Genomic DNA, 21,360 nt, shown 5'->3' on the forward strand with positions numbered 1-21,360 from the left:
GCGGGCCCAGATCGATCAGCTGATCACTGCTGATGATTTCCTCCTCAAGAAAGTTCACAATTAAAAAAAAAACAATCACCTTGAACCCTTGATTCTCCTCTAAAATACAATTTTTTATCTAAATTTTAATAATGACATCGAATTCGGGATAAACATTATGACACGTCAATAAACAAGTTTTTCCGAGCTGATCACGATTTTTCATACATCAGCGTTTTATCTCCACCTGAAAAGCTTTATTGACTAGACCAATCGACTCAACGAAAAACAACATCCGTTCACATATCGAATAATCATAATGTAATCGATCGATTAATCGATATTAACTTCACTCATTAATTAATTCAATCCCAATTCCTCATCTCAGTAATTCCACTTGGCTCTGATCAAACGTACAGCTATTTACCTGAGCTGATGAACACAAATGAACAGAAAATCCACAAAACGATAAACATTAACATTTCAATATTCATGTAAAATTGTTTATCAAATCCCTCTCTGAATAATCACAATTATCATTCTAATCAAAGAGGATTGACTAAAGTAGAGGTTCAGTCCTGGGGGTTAGAGTGACCCCAGCGGCGTCGTAGTACCTCACCCCAGAGAGGAGGGCGCCACATGTAATGCTGGGGTGTCTGCCATTTTGTTTAAACACTTTGACAGAACAATCGAATGATTTCTTGATTCGCAGTTTCAAAGAAACAGCTGAGTTGTGATATTCAGGTCTTTGTTGATTTTTGGTCGTATCAGGGTCATGAAAATTATTACTGGGGAATTCCCCAACATTTGTCCCTAAATATTCTCCATTTAGTTCCTATCATTTGCGCAATACGCCATTTTTTTTTGCATTTATCCTCACAAAATCATTTTTAATGTACTAGAATTGATAACCCTATGTCACTACATCCCACGTAGGAGATGAGAACTGGCCGACAATCGGCCGACACTGGGCCAGTATCGGCCCAGTGTCGGCCGATTGTCTGGACTGGCCGAAAATTTTTGTACGTCCCACGTAGGAGATGAGAACTGGGCCAGTACTGGCCCAGTGTCGGCCGATTGTCGGCCAGTTCTCATCTCCTACGTGGGACGTACAAAAATTGATAACCCTATGTCACTACATCCCACGTAGGAGATGAGAACTGGCCGACAATCGGCCGATACTGGCCCAGTGTCGGCCAATACGGGCCGAGCCTCGGCCCACTGTTGGCCGTTAGTCATCTCCTACTAGGGATCCCGACTCCCCATGATCATCACCAGCGCCCCAGGGGACCTTGACCCCACTTGAAGGTTATGAGTCCCAATATTTACAGTATTATATTACCAACACTTCTTTACTCCGGGAATTCCCCGATTTCACGGTACCGAGCCAATCACAGCGTTTCTTTCTAGACCTCGGTGGCACAGAAAAACTGCCACTTGTTCATTTTTCAGTTCGTTACAATTGACGAAATTTAATAAATATATTTTTTTTTGGTTTCAGTGGTTCTGAATCCACTTAAAAAATGTAGGTCCACACGTGTTCTCATATGAGGATGCGAGGATAAATAAACACGACAGCCAAACAATTGACAGTATGAATGTGGAAAAACTTGAAACATCAAAAAGAGCAAGCCGATGAATGAGACAAAACAAATGCTGGTATGCAATTGCGAGGTACAGCATAGTCGAAAGCTTCACCTAGTGATGCCTCACCCCCTCCCTCTCCGGGGGTGAGGCACCCCGACGCCGCTGGGGTCACTCAAACCCCCAGAACTGGGCCTCTACTTCAGTCAATCCTCTTTGGGACTAAACCCCCCTTTCCACTAGTCCCTGGAACAACTTCAGTGCTACCAAGAATTCTTGAGTCGACTGACGACCTGATACCCCATAAGGTATGATTTAGGGAGGTATTGTCAAGTGAGAAACAGGGGACAAGGTCTCGCAATCGCCACGAGGGCGCGCGGCGGTCACTTTCACTTTCTCCTCAACTCCTGGTCATCCCCAGTGTTCTAAGCCATTCGGTGCTGCTGAGATTATTTTTTAAAATGCAAAATGATTTTAAAAGATACGGAAAAATGTAAAAAATTTTTTTACAAACAACAAGTTCAACCTTCCTACCAATTTTAAATTCATGATCGTGAGGTTGAAATTGGTCAAATGCATGATCATGAATTTAAAAACAGGTGGGAACCTTCAACTTGACTCATTTTTCGACATATCTAATAAACGATCCACTGTTTCCGCTAAGACTCACCAATTCAAGGACCACAATAATCATCAAGATGGGTTCCCCGAGCTCGATTGGGTCTTCAAGCCCTCGACGATTGTGTTCTACGATCTTCAATATATTTTCTATTCTGATGCAATGGTTATTGGTAAGTTGAGAGTAGTAGGTGATAGGACTCACATGTTTTTCACGTTATTTATAAGGTGTGTGAATAAGTCTTTCCCGTTTTTTGTAAGAGATGCCGCCACCAATACTGTGCAAGTATTCAATGGTTACATATGTCATAATCAAAGCTTATTCATCTGTCAACAATTCCACACTAACACATTAGTTGAAATTTTTTCGCATCATAAATTTTTGATATCGTGAAAATGTCGAAATTTGAGCCGAGTCGACGTCATTTGCGGGAAGTTTCACTTTATTGGTTCAATTTGAAGAAATCTGCTGCCGAGGCGCATCGATTGCTTCAGGAAGCTTATGGAGAAGGTTGTGTCGATGATTCAAGTGTTCGCGGATGGTTTCGACGCTTCAAAAGTGGTGATTTCGACGTGGAAGACAAGGAGCGTTCCGGGCGGCCGCAAATCTTTGAAGATCAAGAATTGACGACTTTGCTTGATGAATATTCGTGTCAAACGCAAGAAGACGATGACCAATACTTTCAATAATTCATTTGTAACCATTTTTTCACAATAAAGGCTCAAAATTTGAAAAAAACGGGAAAGACTTATTCACACTCATAATATTTCTTTACGCTTCCAAGTTTGCAAATCATAACGATTATCCATCCCTCGACTTAGTGGATTAGACACACGAGGAATACCACTTCAAATAAAACGCGTCGATGACTCTACCTCTTATGTGACGTCGAAAGCGTCTCCCTGTAAATACTTTATTCGTGCGAAAATGGAAAATCGTGAGCGAGAATGTATGAAGTGATGAATAGATTCTCAAAAAATCATCATCCATCATTTCTCACCCATATTTTTCTTTATAATTTTCCGATTTGCATACCAACCATTTTTTGCGAGAAATTGCAAAAAAAAATGGGGAACTTGCATGCGGCCCAGATTTGAGAAATAAATGTATTAATAAATAGTTTAACGCCTATGGAATACTCTCCAATGACAAATGCATTCTAACTCATTGCAGTTTTTTTTTAACAATCAATCGAAAATTGCATAATTTTGAACCATGTTTTAACGCTCGTGACGTCATCAGGCGGTGACTCCGGGTTCTTATTGCAGCCGCTAGATGACAGCACTGATATTTTTCTAAACGTCAGCCGGTTTCAACAAACAGTAGAGGTTATATTGTTAAATGTCATTTCTGCCCAGTAATGGGTGAGAATAACCTGCGGCTTCACACCACAATTTTCGAATATTTTTGCACGCAGGAACTGTTATAAACACTTTATTCGGTGTTGACACAGTTGAGTTCGCACACGATGGTACAAAACAATATTTGTATGGTTGTTTTTTAAATTTTTTACTGTCATTTGACATTTTGGAGTATTTGCGAGTGTTTTAATCAGTCAAAGTTAGGTTAATTTGATATACCGACGGTAGGAATCTATGATCCGGTAGATGGGGCCACATGCAGAAGTATAGGACCCGCTTGATGACGTCATGACAACTTGTGGAGCATTTGAAACTTTCACTTTTTGAACAATCGATAATTAATAGTTAAACGATTTTTAAAATGTTTTTTCATGAAAAATCTATTATTAGGACCATTAACTATGTAAAAAAAAATTTTTTTAAATCATGCAAGTTCCCCATTGAGCACCTTCGCCGAGATTTGAACACTCCACCGCAGAAATTACCCCCTGTTTTCGTGTCGGTGACATCAAAGTTTGACAATACCTCCCTATATCACACCTTAACACCCCAGCATTCCCCGTCGCCCCCTCCCCCTCCGGGGATGAGGTACTACGACGCCGCTGGGTTCACTCACACCCCCAGAGCTGAACCTCTCCTTTAGTCAATCCTCTTTGATTCTAATATTGTTCACACCGATATCTCCTGAATCTGCACTCGTTTTTTCGCACTCCCGGGGGTTCCCGGTTGTCGCAGTATCCCCGGACATACGATGGGCGCCGGTACCTTGGGAGGTGGCGGTGGTTCTGGGAGATATTCGTCGTCGTAGTCGTCGTCAACCGGGGGAATCCCCGGATCATGTGCCTCGAGTTCGTTATCCTTCGCAGCGACATCTACACACGGCGATGGCGTCCGGCTGCGTTTGGCGGGACTTCTCGTGACGTACGACGGCGGATCCAGCGACATTCGTTTGCCGCAAGGAGGTGGTGAGCACTGGAACTCCTGGAGTTGGAGTTCAAGTTCTTCGGCGAGTTTGTGCTTGTGGGGTGGACTTGAGGTTATGGAGTCAGTCATGATGAAGGAGGAGAGCCTCGACAGTTTTCCACTCCCAGAGTGATCGCCGGAGCAGCCGGCCTCCAGGAGTTGCTCCTTCTTCTTGTGCTCCAGGTAGCTCTTCATCGAGGATGATGAGTTTGATGAAGATGTCGTTGCCGCGGCCACCGCTGCAGCTGCCGCAGCAGCTGCTGCTGCTGCATTCCTGTCTCGCTGATGGTAGATACCAGCGAATATCAGGATGTTCAGGAGGAGGAGAAATATTCCAACTGCTATCGTCACCGTTAGGGCAGTTGTGTAGCTCTGGTAGTGATTCGAGGCGAATTTACGGAGAAGATTGTTCGGACCTGGTGACAATTTTGGATGGGCCTGCTGAGTTGGATAAATCGTTGGATACGTTGATGATGTTGTCAGGGGTAGTGATGATGTATTTGATGTGCATTCAGTTGTCACTGGGCTCATGGACTTCGGCGATGACATTGAGGCTTCCGTTGGCATTGGGGCAGTTAGAGGGGGTGGGGGAAGGGGCAGTGCCATTGTCTGCTGTCTGACAGCGCCCTCGTACATGCGCGGATTGTCCGCCAGGTGGTGATGGCGCATACTGATCTCGTAACCTGGACGATGAAGCTGGGGTAGTAAATTCAACCACAGGGCCATTTTGTGGCCACGATAATGGGAACGCATCTCCGGTGATTTACTCGCTTCGAGGTATAACTGGTTTATTGAGTCGTACGAGTCCCAGAATGGAGTGATCTTCGTCAGGGCGTCGGCGTGACCCTCGTTTGGATCGCTGGAGACGAAAAATGGGGTTTTGTGAGATGGGGTAATGGGTGGTCTCGAATTATTTTCCCGATTTTTTTTTAGGGGATGATGTGGGGGTGGATTGGGGGAGAGAGTTTTTATTGGGTGGTCGATGGGGCGGGAGGGGGGAGGGGAGTGTTGGCGGAGTTGGTCGGACTGACGGTTAAGTTTCTTCTTGGGAAAATGTAATTTTTATTTTCTTGGGGGAAATGGTCTGTTAGTTCTTTGGAAAATATCGAAGATTTTTTTAGGGGGAAATTTAACCCTTCATTTTTGAACGTTTTGAAATTATTTTAGGGTTTAAACTTTGCAAATCTGAATTTAATTTAAATTTTTAGAAAATCCCCAGAAAACTTTTTGCAGAAAATTTTTTTAATTTTCTGTATTGAATTGTTGAAGATTTTTTTTTATGTTAAAAATGTATTTTTCAAGTTATTTAAAATGTGTTTAACAAGATATTCTTGAGAATGTTTAAAGAATTATATTTCTGCAGGAAATTTAATCACTTCCTGGCGCCATTTCGATCACAAACGGCGCGAAATTTAACTATGTGATAAAACGAAAAAAGCCACTTTTGACTACCGATCAGTTTTTGAAAGATAACTCGAAATCTAGGCGAGATACCAAAATTTTTAATAGAACCTTTTTTGTGGAGCGAACTGAGAGCTACAAAAACTGTCATAACAAAAATTCCGCTAACTCTCTTAGATTCGGAGATATCGCCCAATAACTCGAGTCAGAAATGACGCCACTTCTCCTTTCACCACTTCGTTACTGAATTAATTCAACAAAAGGAAAAAAATTCCCGGAATCTCCCCCTTCGCGCTCGTCTTTTCACCCCCAAAGGACTTCATCCCTTAGCGGCAGACGTTTCCCCAAATAACAAAACGAAAAGCTGAAAAAATTCCGAAATTTCAGGCCCAAATTTCGTGATATTTTCGTACAATTTCCTGCGACTACATCATTGGACGTGCGGTGAATCTATTAAACAACAATAATCACTTCGATAAACAATAAACATATTACGGATTGCAACAATAAACACGGATTCACTTCGAGCCCCTCATGTCCACGTTCCCCATTATAATCGACCGCAGCCATTGACGCGTCTGGCGGCGGAAATATTAATTGGCCGTCGATAAATCAATACAGTCGGTAACTACGCGACCTTTCGTATCAGCTGAGAAAAGATATTTCACTCGAAAATTATGGAAAAAGTCTAATTTTTATTGAATATTTTTCTGCGTGAAGGGGCCGTCGTCGTCAGGACGTTGACGTACTCCTCGTTGAGGATCACGACGGGGTGAGGGGAGGGGGGGAAGGAGAGGGGGTGAGATATGTCCGGCTGATAACGACGTTTTTTTCCCAGGAATACGCGGGAGAATTCACCGGAAGGGTTTACCGTTGGGCGTAACTGGGGATTTCACAAGGGATTTTCATCTCCTGGATTTTTATTTCCGGGATGTGTTCTCTGGTTTGCATAAGGGGATAAAGCGCTTGGGTTTGTCGGAGGAAGTTTTTCTCCCGAGATAAATAGTAGGGAATGATAATGAAAGAATTGGACTTATTGATAAAGTGGGATAATGCAATGGTAAATGGCCAGACTCGACTGTTCCGTTTCTACTTAAAAAATTGCAATATTATAATTTAGTAATGGAGAGAGGAAAGTTAATGTTAAAATGGAAAATATGAAATATTTAAAGAGCTAAAAAAGAAATTTTAAGGGCGAAAAAAATTGGAAATTTTATATTCAAAGGGCGAAAAAAACTAATTGGTCCGTTAATTTAATAAAATTAATTAAATTTCTGACGTCACGTCAAAGAAAAAGTGACGTTTTACCCCATAAATTGTTTTTTTTTTTCGCAAATTGTGACAAAGAAAATCATTCGATAATTCTGAGAAAATAATTTTTCATTTTTGATTATTATTAGAACTAATTGTTTAAATAAATATTAACAATAACAATAATCAATAAAAATTAACAATAATAACGATCATAATAACAACAATAATAATAATTAATAATAATAACCATAATAATAACCATAATAATTAATAACAATAATAATAATCAATAGTTATAATAATAATACGATATAATTATTAAAGAGCGGAAGTCTGGTCTGAGGGACCCGCAATAGCGAAAGCCATCGGGCTGGACTCGCACGCAATCGAGCTCCACATAGAGCTGACTACCCTGAGGACCTGTGCCAGGATAATCCTGCAAAGAGGGGACAAGTGCAAAAAGATCTTCATCTACTCAGACAGCAAACGCGCGCTGAGGGCAATACTCAAAAACAAGTGCTGCTGAAAATTAGTGGGTGAATGCGTAGAGTTGATGGAGGAAATCGCCGTAAACAATCGGCTAGAGGTGGCTTGGGGTCCCGGCCACGTTGGCATTAGAGGCAACGAGAAAGCCGATGAGCTAGCTAAGAACGGGTGCAGGGGGGTGGCTCTCAGGGGGGAGTGGTGCACGTAGGCGTGCACACCCACGTAGGAGATGAGAACTGGCCGACAATCGGCCGATACTGGCCCAATGTCGGTCAATACTGGCCGACAATCGGCCGATACTGGCCCAATGTCGGCCGATACTGGCCCAATGTCGGCCAATACTGGCCGACAATCAGCCGATACTGGCCGACAATCGACCGATACTGGCCCAATGTCGGTCAATACTGGCCGAGCCTCGGCCCACTGTTGGCCGTTCGTCATCTCCTACTAGGGCACTGACTTTGTGAAGGACCTAGTTAAGGAACGTGCGGACAGGAGGACTGTGGTTAGGTGGGGCTCGGAAACGGGCGCCCGACACACAAAATTCCTCTTGGAAAGACCCACTAGGAAGATTGCAGAAGCATTGTTGAGCCTACACAGGGGTAACCCACGTAGGAGATGAGAACGGGCCGACAATCGGCCGAATGTCGGCCAATACTGGCCGAGCCTCGGCCCACTGTTGGCCGTTCGTCATCTCCTACTAGGGTAACCTCCGAGTTGTAGTGGAACTTATCACTGGGCATTGGCTCCTGGCTCTATACCTATCAAGAAATAGGCACAAGATGCAGCGGACTCGATGAAGGCAGATGGGCCCTTTTTGGGATCTGCATGCACAGATATACATGTCGACAGGGACGGTATCAAGGGACTATACGAATTTGCGCGTAGGGCATAGATACTCGAGACCATCGACTAGACGGCTGCCTAGGGCAGAGTGTAAAATGGCCGAAAGGCTAATTACACTTCTAGATTAATCAGGACCGTCTAGCGACGATAAAAGTCAAAGTCATAGACGTCAAGTACATAATAATTAATATAATATAACATAAGAATAATAATAAACAAATAATAATAAATATATAATAATATAATAATTATTATTATTATAATATATTAATAACTAATAATAATGTGATAAATATAATAAAAAACATAAAAACTTGATAAATTCCATAAAATTTAAATTAATAAAAAAAATAATAATAATAATAATTAGGGACACACTTACCCTCGCCGAACGAAGTTGGAAAGATATCGTACAAGCATCCTGGAGAGATTCTCATCCTCAAGGGTAAAATTCTCAAGGTCATTGTATCGATTGGGCTCATTCCGGAGTAATGGAATGCCGAGTAGATATGGAAGCTCTTCGCCTCGTTGACTGGGACGATCGCCGGGTTGAAAGTGAAGGAAAAAACCACGACCACCAGATGTTGAGTGAAGGGAGGCTAGCTTGAGGAGTGGAGCTGCCACTTGGCCATCGCCGAGAAGTGATAGGAGGCCGTCGCGAATGGCGGCGGGACTCTGCTCACTGCGCTCCCAGTCCGTGTATTCATTTCGAAGGGTTGAGTATATCTCGTTGAGGTGGTAGCGATACGTGTTGCGGACGAATGTCCGGAGGATGCGGTCCCGTCGGCTCTCGTTGAGTCCGTTCTGGAAGTGATGGGGTGAGAAGTTGAGTTGGTGAAATATTATTGAGAGAAGTTGAGGGGGGTAGAGGGTAGGGGGTAGGCGTTGGGCGGGAGCCGACGGTGAGCCGACGTAGGGCCGACGTTTCTTCGACAGTTAAGTTGGTGAAATATTATTGAGGGGAGTTGAGGGGGGTTGAGGGCTGGGGGTAGGCGTTGGGCGGGAGCCGACGGTGAGCCGACGTAGGGCCGACGTTCGTTCGATAGGTCGCCGCGGGATCTGGCTTCGGCGTATGGTCGAAAGGATATATCGAAAGTGGCTCCCGCTCATTCCTCATTAGTCACATCTCTTTAAGGCGCCTCATTTCAATTAAAAACTCGCTTAATTTCAATTTTTAAATAAATATAACGCGCCCTCGGTGCCATCTGATCGTAAAAAAAAACTAAATCGAGACTATCGATATCTCGAAAGTCTCTCCCACTCATTCCTCATTAGTCACATCCCTTTCAGGCGCCTCATTAGAATTCAAAATTCATTCAATTTCCAAAAAATTCAATTTCCCAAAAAAAGTTATTTAATTCCTCGAAAAACTGAAAAATTCTATATAATCGAAGGAATCGCCGTTCGACTCATCGAAACCCTCTTCAAGATCTTCTCTCAAACACAACAACTGCAAAAAAAATCCTAAAATAATCACATAATTATTCCCATTAATCAAAACTCAAAAAATTGTTGGGAAAAAACTTTTCAAAATTTTTTAATAAAAAAAATGGAAAATCAATAATTTTTTGACATATCGAGACACGATGTGAACCCATTTGTTGTAGTGCTCAACGAGATGGGAATACATGACCTAATGTCAGTTTTTACGGCCGGAAATAATTTAAAAAATGACCCGCAATTTATTATGGAGTAGGGGAGGGGTGACTAGAGCGTCAATTACTGTAAAAATACAAACTTTCATGTCATCCTCGCTTAAATCCAGCCAGGCCTCGTTGGTTGTCAGCCCTATCAATAAATCACGATCACCAAGAGTAGCAAATTCTCCCCCAGGGCCAGGTACTAAGGGTAAAACTCCAGCTGATGAGGCAGTGGGTTGGGCAGTCTGGAATCATCCCCTTGACATGAAAATCTTCACAAAAAAAATGATCGAATACAGAGAGAAAAAAAACTTTCAATTTCCAGGAAAATCCCTCGATTTTAGAGAAATGGACTTCCAGTGATATTTTTAATGATAAACGCTGGACTTGAATAGTATGAAGACAGTGAATCGTTGGCAGTGAGAGAAGTGCAATAAAAATTATAGGAAAATAATGAAAAGTGGGAGATGGAATTGAAGTTTTTATTTATTTACTTTGTCTCATGAGGTACATAAAAGTGGCTGAAGATTCAAAAATTTTGTGTAAAAAATTTGGTGTCACAAAATTTTTTACACAAAATTTTGTGTCAAAAGACATTGGATGGTCCCCTTCTTTCCCAATACATCCCCCCCCCCTCCCTATTTTCATTTCCCTGTCTCATTTTCTCCTAGGATTTATCCTTCCTAGGACATAACAACTTAGTGATGTCCTGGGGGTGAATAGTACAGATGGCGCTATTAATCAGCTATTTTAATCCTCGAGTTTTTGAATTATTATTTCAAGATAAAATTTCAATGCCGTTGGAAAATTTTGGGAAAAATCCAAAAGAACAACCATAATGACAAACAATGAACAAGGGATGAATAAATTGACTGACGTGAGAAAAACCGTTGCACGAAAACATAAATGTCAAGTTGTTGAGTTCTAATCTAATTTATTCCCCTCAAAAACTCGGCATAAAGGCTGTTCTTTGAAAAACCAAAGCCTAGAGACAAAAGTCAATTCAACGGTCACGGTCCCAAGTCATGAAATTTGAGCACTGCTTATTTTAAAGGTTTTCTTGTTTACATCTTCAACACACGTGGGATCCATTGTTCATTGTCTTGTTGGACAGGGAGAAATCTAAAACTCTCCAAGAGGAAAATTTGCGTGCGCCACTTTTGGGGACTGGTGGGGGTTACTGGACCCAACCCTTAGGAGTTCAAGTTGAGATAAGTTAGTTCTAATACAAACATTCTGCCAGCAGCTTCTCTCCGTTAGTCTCTTCCATTAGTTTTCAAGAGCTTGATAAGGATCAGTCATAAGAATAACTTTAATATAAGGATCCAATTTAACATTTAGTTTTTACCAAATAAAAGTGTTAGTGTGCTCTCCTAAGCAGTTGTCTTATTAATTTATTATTGAATCACCCAATAATTCAATTGACCTGAACCTGGAGAAATCGACTTCGATGGAGTCCTCATTAGAGGTTAAGCTGCTGACAGATCCACCTTCAAAATTTGACGCTAAATATTTTCAATGGCGCCACTGTCCTACTGGTGACATTGACAGGACATAACAAGTCATGTAGACCATTTGGTGACACTGTCATCAATCGAAATAAACTCACCTGCATCGCAGCCAGAGGTAGAACAGCCCCGTCAGCAAATGGTGCAAAACCGGAAGTGAACCTCGGGGTGTCCAGTTTAACAGCCAAGAGTTCCTTCACACTCCTCGTCCTGAGACAACTAGCGATATCATCAGCTTCGACGTTACCATCGCATCGACTCTGCTCAGCTACTCGTTTTTTAATTCCCAGTGGATCACGTTGAATGGCCCAGGGTGACAGTGCAGACCCCCCCAGGAGTACGACACGTTCGACAAGCTCTTTAGCCATTGGTGAGACAGCCAAAAAGTTTGCCAACGCTGCGCCAGTACCATGACCAAGGACACTCAAACGCTCTGGATCACCGCCAAAGGCCCCGACGTTCTCCCGGAGCCAGTGGAGGCCAGCAACCAGATCCATAAGGCCATAATTACCCTGGGCACTACCTTTCGTGCTCGTTTTGAGGAAACCTGGGGGTCAGAGGTGACGGTGAAGGGGATGATTTGATGGTGGGGTGGTTGGGGTACTAAATAAGTGAACGATGAGATTTCCTGAGATTGGGGGAGGTAAATGGAGGAGTTAAATCATCGATAGCCCCTTTTTTGTAAATATTTGAGGGTTACGGTTCCCGAGATAGTAAAATTCGTAATTTTTCATGGAAAATTTGACGTGTAATGTTGAATTTTGGGGTTTTCCCCAAATACAAAATTCACTCGTTCCAGAGTTTTTATATTGAAGACTAGAGAAAATGTTTTATTGGTTAGTTGTCGTCAGAGCCTTTTTCTTGGGACTTTTTATTACTGAATGTTCCGACGCGGAATGTGTGGAACGTGTAAACAGGCGAATCTTACAGAGTTTGGGAATTCCCCTTTGGGGGTTTCCCCCATTAAAAATTCTCTGTCCTCGCGTTTTCCAAATTCTCACATTTTCCCCCAACACCTTCATCAGTCCAGCCATAAAGGTGAAGACAGGCTAAATTAAAGTTTTGCGTTTATGGTTCACATTTGGTGATCAAATGTATAGATTTTACCATTTTACCACTTTCCACTTTCATGTTCTTTATGCCTGGATGCCTTTATGGCTGGGTCAATCCTCACACCAACTTTCCTCAGTCTGCCATTTATGATCCCTCACAAAAACTAAATAATTCCCCGTACCTAGCATCGCCTTTCCTGACCCTCGGACCCTTTGGGCCTCATCCCCCATACTCTAAGTACCTCCTAATTTTATTTTCCTCCGTGAAAATTCCTCCAATCAAATTGCCTTTCCAATCCGCAAGTAACCAATCACGTCTCCTTTCATTCAGTCCCAGCCCTTGCAGAATTTCCTTTTCAAATTTCCTTACTTTCCAAACAGACAGTTCCGAAAACGAGTTCATCGTGAACACATCAATTTTTTCCTACTTGCGAGTTCTCATCCATTAATTTTGTACATCTCACATCACCACTATCTCTAGAAGACAAAAAAAAACGTATGCAAATTGAAAAATATTTATTCAAAAATATTTAAATAATAAAAAAAATTAAAATGTCGCTATTCAAATCCTAAAAAAAAATTATAAAATAGACATGCGATTAACAATATTTAACAACATTACCTAGCACCCCGAGACGAAAATTAATAGATACTACGATGATCCTCCCGTGCGCGGCGAGGGCAGTGCCGTCCAACGAATTCCCCGTCCCCCACGTGTACGAGTCCCCGTGGATGAGGAGCACTGCTGGCAGCAATTCCGTGCTACTGCCTGTAACGATATAAAACAGAGCAAGAAAAAAAAAATCCCCCGAGAAGAGCCATAAAACCCCTCACCCCCTTCCCCCTACCCCATTCCCACCCCACCCCACCCCACGCGGTTACACGTATTCTTCATTTATTTAACAGTTTGATCGTTCCCCGAAATGAGAACGGTTATTGCGAACGAGTTTAACAGAACGTAGGGAGGCCCTCACAGGGTGGAATTTAGGGGGTGGAAATAGACAGGGACAGGACGACGATACGTCCACCTGTTGCGAATATAGATCCTGACGGCTCGTGGCGTATCCGGCGAAGGGGTTGACCGTCAAGATTCGCCGAAGAGGGGGTTAATGCAGTTTCCAACCCCCAACCGCACAGTCAAAACTTCCCCAACTTTTTAATCTCTTGTTCACCCCTTGCAGTTTTAATTAATCCACTTTCCTGGGGTTGCGTGATGACACGAAGTTGATATTTTTTATATTATAATTGATAATTGTAGAAATTAGCCACCACTTCATCCCCTACACGTCTCGACGCGCCACTCATTCCTTTCAATTTCCTGTTCATTTATCGCTCGACGCGCCTCAGGCCCGAAACGTATTAGGTGTGTGAATAAGTCTTTCCCGTTTTTTGTAAGAGATGCCGCCACCAATACTGTGCGAGTATTCAATGGTTACATATGTCATAATCAAAGCTTATTCATCTGTCAATAATTCCACACTAACACATTAGTTGAAATTTTTTCGCATCATAAATTTTTGATATTGTGAAAATGTCGAAATTTGAGCCGAGTCGACGTCATTTGCGGGAAGTTTCACTTTATTGGTTCAATTTGAAGAAATCTGCTGCCGAGGCGCATCGATTGCTTCAGGAAGCTTATGGAGAAGGTTGTGTCGATGATTCAAGTGTTCGCGGATGGTTTCGACGCTTCAAAAGTGGTGATTTCGACGTGGAAGACAAGGAGCGTTCCGGCCGGCCGCAAATCTTTGAAGATCAAGAATTGGCGACTTTGCTTGATGAAGATTCGTGTCAAACGCAAGAAGACGATGGCCAATACTTTCAATAATTCATTTGTAACCATTTTTTCACAATAAAGGCTCAAAATTTGAAAAAAACGGGAAAGACTTATTCACACTCCTAATATAATAATTTCTTCGAAACAGTTGTAACAACTCAATTAACAGAAATTCCCCGCACTTTCCCAAACACTCGAAAATTTCCTTTTCCTTCATCGACATCGTCCTCATCCCCAAAATTGTCTTCATCCCTTCCAGGTGTGCCCTTTCCAGACAGACCGAGCTTCCCTCAGTCCTTCAACTGACCCTGAAAAAGGCCGGGGTTTTTCCAGTCCCAAAGACCAATAGAAATCACCTCATCTTCAGTCGAATTTTTTTCCTCCTCTAGTTTTCGATGACTTTTCCACTCTCATCGACGGTTTCTTTAACCTACTCCCTCTACCCCTTCTGTGTTTACAATTCTCTCTCACCAAAAATCTTACAACAAATTCAGGATTAATCTAAACTTAAAGGTGTAAACATCAAAACAAAAATCCAAGTGTATCCGGAATTAAAATAAACTGTAATTTATTACATATTCATTCATGTGGGTGTGTGTGTGTGTATGTGTATGTATGCATGTGTGTGTGTGTTTTTTTTTTGAGTTTTCGGGTAATCTTCAAAAGATTCTGGACATATTAATTGAATATTAATTTGTGTGTGTGTGTGTGTGTGTGTGTGTGTGTGTGTGTGTGTGTGTGTGTGTGTGTGTGTGTGTGTGTGTGTGTGTGTGCGTGTGTGTGCGTGTATGTGTGTTTTTTTTTGAGGTTTCGGATAATCTTCCAAAGATTCTGGACATATTAATTAAATATTAATTGGTGTGTGTGTGTGTGTGTGTTTTTTTTTTAGTTTTCGGGTAATCTTCAAAAGATTCTGGAAATATTGATTAAATATTAATTCATGTGTGCGCGCGTGTGTGTGTGTGTGTGTGTCAATAATTATTAACACTTTCGATATTCATCGATCCTTCCTCATCTCGTTACTTCCTCCCTCCAATATCGTCAACTCATAAGTGATACAAAGAACCAATTCACCGCGTCACGTTTCCTCCAAAATAATTTTGAATAATCAAACTATCCAAATTTACAACTCGGCAAGAATCAAATCAAGATTGTTGTTCTCCGGCGAAATACCTCGTGTCTTCTGGAATTTAATTTCCTGTCTCCTTTCTCGGTTCGTCTCCTTTTCAGTCACCGGTGAGTGTTGAATAAAAATTCAATTCACAATTTAATAATAAATCATCACCTCATCCCCAATCTCCATTCAGCCGCGTGATAAATTGACGCTTTTGTATTTATAAAAGAATTCACGATGAAACGGTGAAGAATATCCGTAGCTTTGACACGAGACCACCTCACTCCCGCGGTGCTTGCAGGTTCTATTATCGTTGAATCGAAACGACTACAATGCACTACGGAATTGAAGTGGCAACGCGTCGTGAGATAGTGCCGGCCTCCGAAATAGAAAACCCATGGGAGTGAGGGTGAGGTGCGGCCGAGGGTGGAGAAGGTGAAAACGCCTCCTGTTTCCATTGAGATTGTGATTTCACTGGTGATGATAAGATGTTATCGTATGTTCCATCATTCGGTTGTGTTCGGGTCGGTCGACTTCGGGGGGGTTGGGCCCCAGTGAGATACGGTCCTGCGAGGGTGACCTTGAGAGGTGAAATAAAATCCTGTGTCGAATGTTTCTATGAGATGGTACAGTTGATGGCTTAAAATGGTTCCTGTCAGTGGGCCCCTCGGGCCCTTCGGCCCAGGCCTCGGGCCCTTTTCGTGGGCTTTGGGCCCTTTCAGGGGATATTCAGGTGAATTGTTTCAAATGGGATAGCCTCGATACAGTTTATCGCATTACATTATATTCAGGCCCATCAACTACAGGTGACTGGGCCCTAGTGCGCGTCGATGTAAGGGCTCAAAATGTTTCCTGTCACTGGGCCTTTTCAGGAGATGTTCAGGTGAATTGTTTCAAATGGGATAGCCTCGACACATTTTCTCTCATTCCATTGTATTCAGGCCCATCAACTACAGGTGACTGGGCCCTAGTGCGAGTCGATGTAATGTCTCAAAATATTTCCTGTCGATGTGGGCCCTTTCAGGAGATGTTCAGGTGAATTGTTGCAAATGGGATAGCCTCGACACATTTTCTCTCATTCCATTGTATTCAGGCCCATCAACTACAGGTGACTGGGCCCCAGTCTGGACTATCCATTTTTTCAGTAATTTTTCTTGCAAAAATCATATGGAGAATAATCATATGGAGAATTATTATGTTCCCCTTCCTACCTCATCCAAAATCCTATCCAACGATTTCCTTTGACGTCACAAGAAATGTGGAACGCTATATAAACTTCCCGTCTTGAGAAGAAAAATGATGAATGTCCAGACCGGGGTGCGAGACAATCTAACGTCTCAAAATATTTCCTGTCTCCGGCCTCTTCAGGCGATATTCAGGTGAATTGTTTCAAATAGGACACCCTCTACACATTTTCTCCCACCCCAATACATTCAGGCCCATCAACTATCGTTGACTGGGCCCCAGTCCGAGATAATCTAACGTCTCAAAATATTTTCTGTCTCCAGCCTCTTCAGGCGATATTCAGGTGAATTGTTTCAAATAGGACACCCTCTACATATCTTCCCTCATCCCATTGTATTCAGGCCTCTCAACTACAGTTGGCTGGACCCCAGTGAGAGACGAACTCCTTGCGGTTTCTCCTTTCGCCGCTCGATATCATTCATCCGGGCACGCTATGAACCGAAAATAGAAAAGCGGGTGGGGCGCTGCGGGGGCGGCGGGGGAGGTGGAAAATGTGATGGTGGTGGTGAGGGCGGGGGGGGGGGGGGGAGGAGGGAGAGTAGCGGCAGTGAGCCGTCACCCAAACTCTTCTCAATGCACCATATTATGCGCCTTTGAAAGCCGACCATATCTCCACTCGATGCAGAAATTCATCAGCTGAATATTTCGATACAGAACGAGAACAAATATACAACAAATATAGTGGATTTCAGTTGTGAACGTACAGTCGAGAGTTTCATTGGGGATCGATAAAAAATAGGGGGAAAATATCACTTTTATATTTTATAATTTTTTAATTTTTATAGTTGGGTAATACCATAGGAGTAGGGGATATTTTTTTTAAGAATGAATTCCACGATTTTTGGTGAAAATGGTTGGAGTATTGTGACGTGAATGCGATTATGCGGGAGAAGATATCGATTATGTCGTATGACAATGTCTATGATTTGAAGACCAGAGGAAAAGAATGATATTACAATTTGGTGAATATTGAACGCGAGAATCGTAGGAGGTGAGGAATGGATATAGGCGGAAATTTGGGGAATGTTGGCCGACCGTCGGCGGAGTGTCGGTTGATCGTCGGCGGACTGTCGGCAATGGGTCGATTTGGGGGGCTAGGAATGGCCGTAGGCAGAAATTTGGGGAATGTTGGCCGACTGTCGGCGGATGTTGGCCGACCGTTGGCGGACTGTTGGCAATGGGTCGATTTGGAGGGATTAGAATGGCAGATGTTGTACATGATCTTAGATCCGTTATCATTGATGAGATTGATTAATTTTTCAAAAATTGGGAACTCAAAATCTGAGAAATTAATACAGGTCAGGCATTAATTGTATTTATTTGTAATTTGTAGCTGATAAACTTTGTGAATGAGTTTCAAATGGTTAAGAAAAATAATAATAATGAAATATTTATTTTGTTTATTTTGTTTCAGAGACCAAATGGAAGTGGAATTAAGTCTTGACTGTTGGCCAGGTTTTTAAGAATATCTTGGAATCTAAAAGTGATAAAAGAAGATTGTTTTTCTCTTCGTGTAGTGCCAGTTGAGGAGTATAAAAAAAGATGCAACAAAATTCAAAAAATAATAAAAAATTTATGAAAAATAAATTTGAATTAAATAGCGAAGGGGTAAAACGAGATAAGTTGACTTATTTCTGAGTCGAGTTTTTAAACGATATCTCGTAATCTAAGACAGATATCGAAATTTTCGTAATGACATTTATTGTAGTAGTTGATTCGCTTCACAAAAAAGGTCCTAATAAAAATTTTGCTATCCGCCCTAGATTTCAAGATATTCATCAAAACGTGGATGACAGTCAAAAGTAACTTATTCTGTCAGTCTTTAACGTTTGTTCTTTGCAAATTAATAATTAAAAGTATTTTAATTACCGAAAACCCCAGTTTACTAATGATTTCGTTCGTCAGTAAAGGTTTCTAAAAATCTTTCTTCTGAGTAAATTCTGCTTAATATTCCTTTTCACAGTAAATTTTTCTTAAAATTACTTTCCACAGTAAATTTTACTTAAAATTACTTTTCACAGTAAATTTTCTAAAAATTCTTTTCTCCAAAAAAATTCCAAAACACCCCCTTCCCCACTAACTTCCCAAAGAATTCCGTTCCCCCTAAATTCCCCCATAACCCCAACCAACCCCTTACTTCACCATCACCCCATTTCCACCCTCCCACACCAACCCCCAATACATTTTCTCCCGTTTCCTCTCCCTCACACCTCATTTCTCCCATCTTTAAAACATAAAAATCAATCAAAGAGGGTTGCACCAAACGTCCCCCTTGACATCCCCCAAAAAATTTCCAATTCCCAAAAAAACCCCCAAAATCCTTGAACACCCCCAAATCCACCCCCACTCTCACCTCCCACCTCATTTTTCCAAACTTTAAAATATAAAAATCAATTAAAAGGGGTAGTACCGAAACCTCCCCTTCAACAACCCCCAAAAAATCCCCAAAATACTTAAACATCCCCAAACTCACCCCCACCCCACCCCCTCACCTCATTCCTCCCAAATTTAAAACATGAAAATCAACTAAAGGGGGTAGTACCAAAACCACCCCCTCAACAACCCCCAAAAAATTCCCAAAATAATTAAACATCCCCAAATCCACCCCCACCTCACCCCCCACCTCATTTCACCAAACTTTAAACTATAAAAATCAACCAAAAGGGGTTGCACCAAAACCACCCCTTCAACAACCCCCAAAAAATCCCCAAAATACTTAAACATCCCCAAACTCACCCCCACCCCACCCCCTCACCTCATTTCCCCCACCTTCAAAACCTAAAAATCAACTAAAAGGGGTTGCACCAAAACCACCCCCTCACCACCCTCCCAAAAACTCTCCCTCTCCCAAAAAATCCCCAGAGTCCTCCAACCCCCTTTCTCACCACCCCACCCCCCCCCTCCTCCCACTTTTCCCGCCGATTTTCAAAATAAACCATCTCCCCTCCTCGGGAGCACGTCTAAATATCCGGTCGAAAATATCCAGTCCAAAATATCCAGTTAAAAATATCCAATTTGAAAATATCCGATTGTAAAAAACCCAATAGCAAATATATCCGCGAACATTGGACCTGTTTGTAGATCCAAGAAGGTGGATTGGAGTTAAAAATAAATTTGTCTAATTTTTGTATTGGATTTGATAGCATTTGGATATTTGTGTTTTGGATATTATTGTTTTGGACATTTTTCATTGGAGATTTTTGTTTGAGTATTTTCGACTGGATATTTAGACGTGGAACCCCCCTCCTCACCCACCGACCCCTAATTTCAACCCCCTCAAACAAATAATTACTCACTGTGTGTCCGTGGCACGTAAAGATTAAGATAAAGGCAGTCCTCGCTCTGATTAACGAGGAGGGGTGTAATCCTCTCGATGTAATCGCGTCGGTGTCTCGATATCGTCGGATCACTGACACCTGGTACCTTCTGCGGGCACGGGGATGGCATATTATCAGCGAGTCTTGTACCCCGCCATTGAGTAGGTGTAACCGGTGGCATAAATCGTAATGCACCGAGTGGTGGTGTTGCATACGGCACCCCCAGATACACCTCAACCCCTTCACCGATAGCTGATCGAGCGACAATTCCCCGCAACGTGCCGTATCGCGTTTTAACCTGTCGAGTGCTGTATTTGAGTTGTTGTTGTTGCTGTGTGTGAATCGATTGGTGGGACTGATGCTGTTGGGACCCATCAGCATCTCCATAATTGATGATGGACATGATGATGATGATGAGTTTAATTTTATCGGCGATTGCCGACCTGGACGAGATCTTCTCACACCTGCCGATAGGACTCGTCCAGGAGGGGCGCGTCCGCATCGCGTCACCCCACCGCGAGCCGCCCCCCCGGAGCACCGCATCTGTAATAGTCTTTCCCTCGTATTTTATCCCCCCCAGACACCGTTTCAACCCCTTCACCGATTGTCTCAATCCTCGTCACGTCGGCACCAGTTATTTCCGCGAAGTTGACGCTTCCACCCGCACCCTTTACCCCACCATTCGTGAAGTTGATGCTTCCACTGGCACCCTTTACCCCACCGTTGGCGAGCCGACGATACGATTGACCAGTCCGCCTGTCACATTGGCAGTTGCCCCACCTCCTGAACGGCAGCTCTGGCAACCGCTCGCAGACCCGGAACCGTAAAACCGCCGACGAATTCCCGTTCGTCCGCTGAACGACAATCCCAGACGCCGATGACAACGTCATCCACCAGAATTCCATCATCTGTCCACCTCTACCAGTAAAACCACCCCCAGACGACGATGTCAACCCACCCCAATATCACATCATCCACTATTATCACCCGGAAAACGTCAGTCCAGCTGATTCCGTGACGACGTCCGCGGCATCGAACGTCGACTAATGTACCACATCTCACCCTCCGGTTACCTTATATACCATCCACTTGTACGCAGATTTGTCTCGCGCATAGCCACCCCCCACACACCCCCTCGTTGCACATACACACCTCACCCCCTGGCGGACAAGTCCGCCGGTTGCAATTCAACCCCCCATCGTCTCTCGTCACTATCT

General features: G+C 42.8%; 1 protein-coding gene across 1 annotated transcript; it reads right to left on the reverse strand.

The window, feature by feature from the left end:
* Nucleotides 1–1,094: 1,094 nt before the first annotated feature.
* On the reverse strand, nucleotides 1,095–21,243 carry LOC135171245 (neuroligin-1-like). The gene is made up of 6 exons (XM_064137647.1): nucleotides 20,123–21,243; nucleotides 13,316–13,462; nucleotides 11,743–12,188; nucleotides 10,232–10,378; nucleotides 8,876–9,297; nucleotides 1,095–5,365 (listed from the first exon to the last, which is right to left on the reverse strand). Exons 1-6 carry the CDS (start codon nucleotides 20,643–20,645, stop codon nucleotides 4,213–4,215), a joined length of 2,838 nt encoding a protein of 945 aa, XP_063993717.1. The 5' UTR covers nucleotides 20,646–21,243; the 3' UTR covers nucleotides 1,095–4,212.
* Between the last annotated feature and the right edge of the window lie 117 nt (nucleotides 21,244–21,360).

This window comes from Diachasmimorpha longicaudata, chromosome 19 (assembly GCF_034640455.1).
Source record: "Diachasmimorpha longicaudata isolate KC_UGA_2023 chromosome 19, iyDiaLong2, whole genome shotgun sequence".
Classification (NCBI taxonomy): Eukaryota; Metazoa; Arthropoda; class Insecta; order Hymenoptera; family Braconidae; genus Diachasmimorpha; species Diachasmimorpha longicaudata.